The sequence below is a fragment of the Chiloscyllium plagiosum genome, chromosome 5, assembly GCF_004010195.1.
Source record: "Chiloscyllium plagiosum isolate BGI_BamShark_2017 chromosome 5, ASM401019v2, whole genome shotgun sequence".
NCBI lineage: Eukaryota > Metazoa > Chordata > Chondrichthyes > Orectolobiformes > Hemiscylliidae > Chiloscyllium > Chiloscyllium plagiosum.
This window is the reverse complement of record NC_057714.1, coordinates 29,546,234-29,557,177: the sequence shown is the minus strand read 5'-3', so window position 1 is coordinate 29,557,177 and position 10,944 is coordinate 29,546,234. Positions and strand designations below refer to the sequence as shown.

General features: G+C 38.4%; 1 protein-coding gene across 1 annotated transcript in view; it reads right to left on the bottom strand.

Moving 5' to 3' along the window:
- The window catches only part of LOC122550241 (dynein axonemal heavy chain 11-like), a 456,308-nt gene that overhangs the window by 283,901 nt on the left and 161,463 nt on the right, over positions 1–10,944 (bottom strand). The window contains exons 31-32 of the mRNA XM_043690997.1: positions 5,027–5,158; positions 2,664–2,824 (exon numbers count right to left, since the gene is read on the bottom strand). Coding sequence (XP_043546932.1) covers positions 2,664–2,824; positions 5,027–5,158 — 293 coding nt within the window. The remainder of the gene's footprint in view (positions 1–2,663; positions 2,825–5,026; positions 5,159–10,944) is intronic.

The window sequence follows — 10,944 nt, the reverse complement described above, 5'->3', positions numbered from 1 at the left end:
TTGGGGTAGGTTCTTTACTCAGCGAGTCGTGAGTTCATGGAATGCCCTGCCAGTAGCAGTGGTGGACTCTCCCTCTTTATGGGCATTTAAGCGGGCATTGGATAGGCATATGGAGGATAGTGGGCTAGTGTAGGTTAGGTGGTCTTGGATCAGCGCAACATCGAGGGCCAAAGGGCCTGTACTGCGCTGTATTCTTCTATGTTCTATATGTTCTAAATCAGAAATCAAACCATTAATATTCTTTTATATACAATTCTGAGTATAGGTAATGGTGTTATTTCTCACTCAGGTGTAAAAGATGCAACAAATACTTTGAAGAGGTACTCAATGCCTTTTCAAGTTCATGTTTACTGGAAATCCCTTAAGGTTTCCAGGGTGTTGGAAACCAGACTAGACAGACTATTATTCATAGATAAGATTGGCAAGTTTGAACAAAATGCAATAGTTGAAAGATACAAGTGAAGTAAATCTGTGTTAGATGTTTCATCTATCTTGAATGAACTAAATGCATATTAAAATACAAATATCCAGTAATACATGAGAACATTTGATATGACTGAAATGTACAATAGCCTGGCACACCAGCCTGATAATAGGTAACTGCAGCTGCAGTAATGGCCATTCTGAATGCTTATTCAGAAAGTTTGTGAACAGGGCCAAGCATAAATTCCAGATAATAGGATGAATAAAATCACTCTGTGCAGCTAGTGTGGTAACAGAGGTAGAATATTATAAAAAGATGGAACTAATTTGTGAAAGAGAACTTAAAAGATGATACGGAAGAAATGAGGTACGACTTACTGAGTATGGCCATATATTACATGCAAACATTCAAAACAGTAACAGTAGGTGACTACTCAACCCAAAATTTGTTTAAAAGAACTCAACAGTCATCACCTTTCCCCACCTCTACAGGGTATTTTGAAAGAAAGCATATCTTTATAAGCTAGAGATCTCATCAATAATTCACTCAAGCATCCATTCCAGAAAAAGGATATAAACTAAGAGATTTGGGGGACATTCATTGCAAGGCGTTGGGAAAGAACAGTGAAGGATGCCTCCAGACAAACTGTAAACTTTTAATCAAAAGTATTTTTTATTCTTTTATTGGATGTAGGTGTCATTAGAAAGGGCAACATTTGTTGTCCATCCCTAATTGCCTTGGAATGAAGTGACTTGTTCCACCATTTCAGTGGGCAGTTAAGAGTCAACCTCATTGCTGAGTCTGGAGCCATATGTGTGTAAGGATGGCAGACTTCCGAAAGGACTTTTGTGATATAGATTTTTTTTAAAAACAACAATTAATGGTATAATCACAAAATCCCTACAGTGTGAAGGTAAGCCATTCGGCCCATCTGGTCCACATCGACCGTCTGAAGAGCATCCTCTCCACCCCCCTACTCTACCCCTGTAACCCTGTATTTCGCATGGCTAATCCATCTAGCTTGCACATCCCTGGACACTATGGACATATTTATGTTTACCATTACTGAGATTAGCTTTCAATTCCAGATTTTATTGAATTCAAATTCTACTAGCTTCCATGGTGAAATCTGAACACTCATCTCCACAGCAACAGTCTGGGCCTATGGATTGATGACATGGTGATATTGTCAATATGTTATTGTAATAAAGGACAACACACCATTTGCCTCCCTAATTACTTGCTGTACCTGCATACTAACTTTGTTATTTATACACCATCCTCTGTACCCTCATGGCTCTGCAATCTCTATTCAAATACTACACTGCTTTTTCTTCCTGCCAGAGTGCACAAGATAATATTTTCCTACATTATACTTCAATATGCATAACAGTAGTATTGCAAACTCAGTTAAGCTGTTTCAATACTAAAGATACCCAAAGGAACTTGAAAGGGAAAGAGGAATAATGACAGAGTAAGAATAAAGCCAGGCCTTGAATGAGGCACATTGAATCACATTTGCAATTGAGATTTATAACTAGATGGACAGCATAACATGTTCATTTGTAACAGGCACTAAGCAGCCTAATCATCAGTCTTTAAAAACAGCAACAATCATCTTTCTTCATTGGCACTTGAAGAAGCAGAATTGCCTCCCCTGGACCTTATGTTGGTTAGCTCAGTGTGGGAGCTTGACACCAGCAGTTTATAAATGAGGTCTGAGCCTGAAAATTGCATTGATCTCACATCTATGGTGGGTGGCACGGTGGCACAGTGGTTAGCACTGCTGCCTCACAGCGCCAGAGACCCGGGTTCAATTCCCACCTCAGGCGACTGACTGTGTGGAGTTTGCACATTCTCCCCATGTCTGCGTGGGTTTCCTCCGGGTGCTCCGGTTTCCTCTCACAGTCCAAAGATGTGCAGACCAGGTGAATTGGCCATACTAAATTGCCCATAGTGTTAGGTAAGGGGCAAATGTAGGGGTATGGGTGGGTTTCGCTTCGGCGGGTCGGTGTGGACTTGTTGGGCCGAAGGGCCTGTTTCCACACTGTAATCTAATCTAATCTAAAGTATGACTTTAGCCACAGACTGTCCATAACTTGTTTGTTGCCCATCCAGTGGGAAAATAACCCTCCTATTTGCAATGCCATGAAAGGTCAACTAGCAATAATATAGTGTCAAAATACTGTGTAAAATAAATGTTGAAGTTTGAATCTTAGAATGGATGAATAATATTTACCTGTCAGTCAGTGGAGTAATCACCAGTCGAGAAGTGTTCCCTAAGTATTCATCAAAGTACTGAAACTGAGCATCACATATGTTGACAAAGCAGTGCTGCTGGACATTGTCCCAGCGATGTCGCAATTGAGACAGCCAGGCAAAGGCTTGGGCAGTTGTAACCTGTGATAGAAAGCCACATATGCAAAAATCAGTGACGATATAAAGACAGTCAACTTTATAAACTGTGAAAATGGAAACATCAAATTCAAATGATATATCTTTGTTTAGATTTGGGTGTTGATGACTTATTAAGCTAAGCACATATTGCCCATCCCTTAATGCCTATCTGAACATGATGGTGAGCTACCTTCTTGAACCACTGAAGTACATTTGCTGTATGTAGACCTACTCTGCAGTTTTGAAGACCTTATGAGGAAGGGAAGGTCACGGATGAAGCTCCTGAAGATGTCTGGGCCTAGAACACTACCCTAAGGAGCTCCTGCAGAGATGCCCTGGGGCCAAGGTTACTGCTGAATGTGACTAGTCAAATCTGTGGCAGATAGATTTCAATGCAGGCAAACACAGCCATTTTAGATATAAAATAGACAGAACAGAGACTTTTCAAAATGGTGAAAAGCGAGAAACAATGGAAGCCGAAAGAATTTTGGCATCCAGGTAAATATAATTAAAATATCATTAACAGGTGCAATCAATAATCCAAGAGGTTTATGGAATGCTGGACTTTGTATAAAAAAGGATTCGTATGCAAAAGTGGGTTAGAAGTCATTTTTCAGTCCAAAGAGTCAGGGTTATTCACAGACCGGAAGTGCTGAGATAAAACTCTAAAGGAGTTACTTGAAACTCAGTACATTTAAGCTCAAGTGTATCATGGCCCCGGGAAAATGATATTGCAGTTCCGGGCTTAAGTTAAAAGGCACAAGTAACGTAAACCTACCATAATGCTAGATAAAGGGCTGCAAGTATTGAAACTGGACCAGGAATGTGCTTAAGGTACTATTAAAAAGCTGTTTTGTTTCTTTTCAATTTATAAAGGAGTGTTTTGGGATTAATAAGATTACACTATTATTGTAAATTTAAAAATCTTTAAATTTGTATTATAAGTAGATAGTTTGGTTTATTCTGTCTCATCTTCATTTCTTTTGTGAGAAACCTCTGTTCCATTATTAAAGTAAACATAAAGCAGATCTTATGTCTCAGCAAGCGGCCACTTCCTTAAACGAAAACAAATCAAAAAATGCTCAATCGAGCCAGGTTTTAACCACAGATCAGACTTGTCTGATAGTAATGTCAGCTGGGATCATACACACAGACAGATTGAAATTAATATCTTGACTCAAGATTCAAATTATGATCAGTGATTAATGGAACTCAGTTGTACTTGGCAGGCTAAGGGCTGACTTAATGAAAGTTTCCGTGATATTAAATGAGCACAAAAAGAGTAGATTCAGATAAGCTCTTTCTTTTATTTTGGAAGAGACTGGGGGCACAGTCCAAACATTAGATACAAATCATTCAGGAGGGATTTTAAAGAAAAAAAGATCTTTACGTAAGTGCGATAGAACCTTGGAACTCTCTTCCACAATGGTGGGTTCAGGGTTGAGTCGGGCACACTGGGAGGTGGCATAGTCTGTCAATGCCAAGGTATGCTGTTTGCAAGGTACCACCATCAGCACCCCCATCCCTGCTTCAGCACTTCCTCATCTTGATGTGGAAACATATTACGATTCCCTTCACTGTTACTGTAGGTGTCCCTACATGCCCAAGGACTGCTGTGGTTCAAAAAAAGCTGCTGATCACAACCTTTGATAGTGCCGTTAGGGATAAGTAATAAACACTGGCTAGGGTTTGACGCCCAAATCCAATAAAAAAAAACAAAAATTCCAAAATTCTGTAACTTCTACACGGCATATTAAAGACCTTGCTATGGAATAACAGGAAATGTTATAACTAAGCAATGAGCACAAATGGCCCTTGTAAGTTGGGTTTCCTCATCTATGAGTCACACCCCACCTCCATTCCCCTATCGGCATAAATCAGTGTCCTGCCTGCAATTTAGGAAGATCCATGGCACCTCTGTGCTTCTGCTAAAATCTAAGCTATAGTTTCCCAATTAAAGGCAGATTTTTCTATTTTAGAGGGATATGGACCAGGTGCTGGCAGGTGGGATTAGAATGGGTTGCGATGTCTGGTCAGTAAGGACAAGTTGGACCGAAAGGTCCGTTCCGTGTTGTACAACTCATTGACCCTATGACTCTGTATAGGAACAGATGTCAAATTACAAGTTGAATAGTAGTACCAAGGGAGAGTAGTCTATTCAGGAAAAGTAAATGCAAGAAAGATGCAGGAAACTGTCTAACATGCCTTCTGAGCAATGAGCTTTGCAACCACATCCCGAGCATGGACATCTACAGTGCATATAGTCATAATTTTCTGTCTGTCCCCTGATGTCAGCTCTCCCAGTAACATGTTGATCAGAACATTCAACTGCACCACCTAAAAAGTTTGGGAAAAAGGCACAATTTTAGTCAGAGGATCTCAATGAATGGAAAGCAAATGCAAAATAAATAGAATTTGCCAACTTAATGATTATTATAATAGCTAATTGGGTGAGTTGTACAGCATAATCATGACATTTAATTATACTGCTGCAGTTAGATACATTTTAACAGATTATGTCATTCAGTTGTTGACCTAGTTGTATAAAGCAATTTTATTTCAAAATATTATCCATAGCTTTAAATTTAATATAATGGCCTAGAAAGTAAAATGCTCCCTACTCACTTTACAGATGATTGAAAAATGAAACTGTGTCTCATGAATTTTCCAGAAACTTATTTGCAGCACTTTTCTCAAGTGTAAGCAGCATGAGAGAAATCGTCAGAATAGCTTGAAGTTGTGTTCCCACTATTTAATCATAGAATTCACCTAATGAATTCGCAAAAGAACAGCGAACTGTGGCATATAAGTTGGTCTGGTGGATATGATTTTTTTTTAAACAGTCCCACAAAGTAACATTTTTGCATATTCTCCATCTCAAGGTCAACACCCTTTTCAGCCATAATGTGCTACACTTGCATTAGTTGTCAGCCTCAATTTTTCACTTCATAAATTTATATTTACTCAACAGTACTTTATAACTGGGCAAAAAGGAACAAGAAATAGTATGGACTGTATTGCAAAGGTGTGCAAGAATATAGGATGTGTCCACTCTTTGCACAAATGTTTCTGACATTTCAAAATACCAAGAACCCAAAATGGCAGTTGACTTTTATAACCGTCATATATAGTCGACTTCTTGTTTTTTGAAGGTACCTTTCAATAATTCAAAGGTTGGTTTTAACACTGACAGCGAAAGTATTAATAAAGCTAAGTCCCAAGATGTTGAACCTGCTAAATTTGAATTAATGATTTTGGATGAATGATGAATGATTTTATTGTCATTTGTATCTTACAATGAGAAAACAATAAAATACAGTGAAAAGCTTTGTCACTGTCACCATGATCTGGCACCACTTTGAACAGATCGAGGAATAAGAAAAAAGTACAGCTTAAAGAGAGTTGATCAGTCCTGAGCCAGCTCATCATCAATTACGCCTGTTCCGCCATCCCTCCTTCACTGCTATCTACGTCAGACCCAACCAATGTTGGGGTTGCTACTCCTCATGCACTATGACCCATCGCCACTAGGTCTGTGCTGGGCCTACTTGAGTCCGTGCTGAGGTGCCTCGGCAAAGCTAATGCCACCTAAGCTCAGGGCAAGAGGTAAGTAAAAACAAAAAGAAAAAAAGAAGCGGTTGGAAACCCTACTTTGTTGCCTCAAACGACAAACTCTTCTGTACGCAAGTAATAATGAAATGTAAATTGTTTAGTTACGGAGAATTTCTTGGGCTTTTCCAATCTCCCACTGTTACTTGGGAGGAATGGTATAATTGTATGATTACAATGCTTTTCCAAGGTTTAACATATATAGTACTCAATCAGAATTATGTTGGAATATGTGGAGAAGGCCCAAAGAAATTCCTATTGGGCACACTGGGCTCCAACTGTTATAAATATGACTGTTAATGGTGTTCTAGTACTACACTCTAGGCAATGCACATGGCAGGGCATTTGCCCAGCTGAAAAACCTGTCATCGCAATTTCCAGATATTCTATGGCAGGAGATCAGAAAAACAATGTAAATAACTAAAAGCAGCTATTTTCATTGTAGTTGTGTTTTTTGCCAATCTTTTCTGGCAATATTTCAGTCAGAAAATCATCAGAAAATCAAGGGAACACTTGAATTTCAGGGCTGTGTTATCTTCTTCCAGTCATTCCTCTCATCAAAGGATTAGAAACAAACTTTAATGGTTACATCACATACTTATAGATGTTTATTTTGGTTCCAACCAGACTACGTTTTCTTTGCTGTTTTTCCCCAAAACTTAGAAATTAAACTTTACCTTGCCTGTCTTCCATCCTGTATCTCCAATTATCTGCTTTCAGTTTACTTCTCGTGATCGCTTCTTCGTTTTTATTCATTCACTTTGTTTGATTCCATGAATTACTATTTGTTTCTGACATTCTTTCTCCCTATTTCTATACTTTGCCCACAACTATCAAATGCCACCTGGCCTGCGTAATGTGTGTCGTACAACCACCTACCTGTCTGCATGCCTGTATATGCTACAACAAAATATGTAAACCATATAGCTCTGGCAGCCAAGACCATGTTAAAAAGGGTTCACTTCTAAACAGAACAGAAATGAAGATTTGTTTTACATTTAATCCCATACCAACAGGCTATACTATTCACCTGTATTGTTCCTCTATCTAAATGGCTCATCAAAAATGCACAATGTTTTGCAAATGAGACCATAAATGTTTGAAATTTGATTTAATATTACCAAATCAACCATTAGCAACACATTTTAGATCTTTACTCTGGGTTATTATAATTAATCACCTGATTAAGATAATGCCTAAGACAATTACCAATTACATTTTTCTGTCAGCACAGGTCACCCCATTAACTGTTTTAAAAGTGAGATTATCCTTACTAATGTTATGAAAACAGCACCTTTGCACAAATTTCTCCAAGGTACAACAATTACACTTGAAAGGTGAAATTGCTTTGAGACATCCTAAAACTTGTGAAATTAGTTTCAATATGTAACAAAATATCTAAGTGTACTTTGCTGTACTGAGATTTGCAGTGGCACCAAAACTGATACATTGAAAATATGTTTGCTTTTCGATGCACGAGTTTCTGGATTAAATGTTATACAGTGAATAGAGTCAGTTCTTTAGCAGTCAGTGTGTCAAATGAAAGCTCAGTCAACTGGGAGTTCAAGTACATTGACTTGTTCATTTAGTATTCAAAAGAAATGGTACATTCAACAAATTAACATGTAAAATTGACATCTTTTTTGAAATGGAACACAGAAAAAGCAAATATGGCTTTTTAGATTTCCAAAAAAAGTTGCTGAATTCTCCTGATAGCTCATATTCATGCTGAAACAGCAAACCTCCAGAAGAGGCAGAATTTGAAAAAGAATGCAGAATAGTTTTCTGAAAACCCTTTCAAAGAAAATCATAAAGCTTACACAAATTATTTCTGCTGAGCAATGTTACTTATACAAACCCACAGTTTCATATTTAATTAGAGTTTTCATTTATTCTGACTCATGTACTGCGATGAAGGTTTATAGTATTCGGATTCTAAAGCAGAGGTAAATGGGTCTGGGTCAGAAACTCACTTTCTCTTGCAGTTGATCAAAACTGCATTTAGAGACACAGAAACATAATGATGTACAGCAGGGAAACAGACCCTTTGGTCCAACTCGTCCATGCCCAACAGTTATCCTATCCTAACCTAGTCCCATTGGCCATGACTTGGCCCATATCCCTCTAAACCCATCCTAATTATATACCCATCCAGTTGCCTTTTAAATGGTGTCATTGTACCAGCCTCCACCACTTCCTCTGGCAGCTCATTCCATACATGCATCACCCTCTCCATGAAAACATTGCCCTGGAGGTCCCTTTTAATTTTTTTCCTCTCACCCTAAACCTATGCCCTCTAGTTCTGGACTTCTCCACCCCAGGGAAAACACTTTGTCTATTTACTCTAAAAATGCCCCTCATGATTTTATAAACCTCTGTAAGGTAACCCCTCAGCCTCTGACTCTCCAGCCTATTCAACCTCTCCCTATAGCTCAAATCCTCCAATCCTGGCAACATCCTTGTAAATCTTTTCTGAATCCTTTCAAGTTTCACAGCAGCCTTCCGATAGGAGGAAGACTAAGAAATCAGTTAACTTAAATTAAAATTACTAGACACGCTACCTGGAAAGATAATTAATGCAATGATATTAGGTTAACATTTTACAAACCAGTGAAACAGAGGCCAGAGGCTGGAAGCAGATTACTTCAGAAGAAAACATCCATTCCAGCAAATGTGTTGTTTATTAGCGTCAAAATAGTTAAAGTAACTGGAATAAGCTCAAAGGTTCATTTTCTTCAGGGAGAAAAGTCATTGAGTTACCCTGTATTAGTGTTTCAGGGTGAAACAAAAAGAAACATAAAGTATGATTGCAGAAATTCATTGAAATGAAGTGCTCATCTGTTGATAAATAAAATCGACCTGCAAAGATAAGGAAGATACCTGCACTGGGATTGAGTATCTCCCAAGGATATTGCTGGGTAAAAAGGTTTGAATCGTTCCTTTGTTGTTTACGATAAAATCATTCCAAATAGCTTTATTTTTTAAATAAACTTGTGTTGTTTGTTAAAGAAAATTGAAAGTTTCTTGTGAAAATTTTCAGTGACACATCATGCTACGCAAATTGCAGAAGATAAATTTCATCAGGAATAAGGGTTTTTGCCCAAAACGTCGATTTCGAAGCTCCTTGGATGCTGCCTGAACTGCTGTGCTCTTCCAGCACCACTAATCCAGAATCTGGTTTCCAGCATCTGCAGTCATTGTTTTTACCTCAAGATTTGTTATAGCACTGAATACAGAACAAAGAATATGAATCAGATGAAGTTGGTCATGAGTGCAAAGTTAAGTTTGGAAGCAGTGAATAAGGCATGGATGGGGGTTTGATAGCTGATGGATTAAAGCTAATACAAAGACAGGTGGTGTTAGCAAGGTGGAAGTAAACAGTCTTTAAGTATGAAGGATAAGGGCTTGCTATTCTCAGTTTAATTACTATGTCAAGTTTTGCAGTTACATGCAACAAAGGTGTGGAAAGAGGGTGAGACAGATAGCAAATACATACATTGTGAAACAGCTGAAGACAATAGGCTTGGTCTTCTCAATGATTAATGTGAGGAAATTTAGTCAAAGTTGGTTCTAATTTGGCTCAAAATGCTTTATAATGTTTCAGAATTCCATACAAATAGGACGCAATTTGCCTGTCAAATGTAATTTGCAAAGCTATGCATAACTTCAGGTACAAACTCAAAGAAAAATTGTACCTGTTAAATTTATAGAAATGGGGAGAACAAAAAGTATAATAATACAAGTAAAATTTATATAGATATTAGAATTTCATCTCATCATCAACCTTTACCTAAACAAGAGATAAAGAGATGGAAGCCCAAGGTGAAAAGAAAGGTGTTGGTTAATCAATGGATAAATGATCTGATGTTCAAGTGCAATCCTTCTTCACGTTGGATTGTCCAAAAATTACTTTTTAATTACATTCCTGTAAAAGTTCTTTCTATTTCCTGTCACATTATGTGCCAGCACTTCTTTATAACATCTTCACCTCCCCATGATATTTGTAATACCTTCTATACTGTTATAAAGTTCAACATTATCAGTGACTCCATTTTAAGGTTCAATTTACTCTTATGCTACTTCACCACAAAATTATGTTCTTCAAGTGTCTTTTTTCACCCCACAGCAAGCTTGGACTCTTCACTGCCCTTTTTAGTTCTTACGTTTAATCTACATTGTGGTTGCTAGTTTCGAATGCATATAGCTGTGTGTTCACTATTACATGAACTGTTCTGAAAATGTGTTGCTGGAAAAGCGCAGCACGTCAGGCAGCATCCAAGGAGCAGGAGAATTGACGTTTCGGGCAACCGTCGTGTTGCTATGGTCTGGCGATGGAGGAGTCCAAGGACCTGCATGTCCTTGGTGGAGTGGGAGGGGGAGTTGAAGTGTTGAGCCACAGGGTGGTTGGGTTGGTTGGTCCGGGTGTCCCAAAGGTATTTTCTGAAACGTTCCGCAAGTAGGCGGCCTGTCACCCCAATATAGAGGAGGCCACATCGGGTGCAGCGGATGCAATA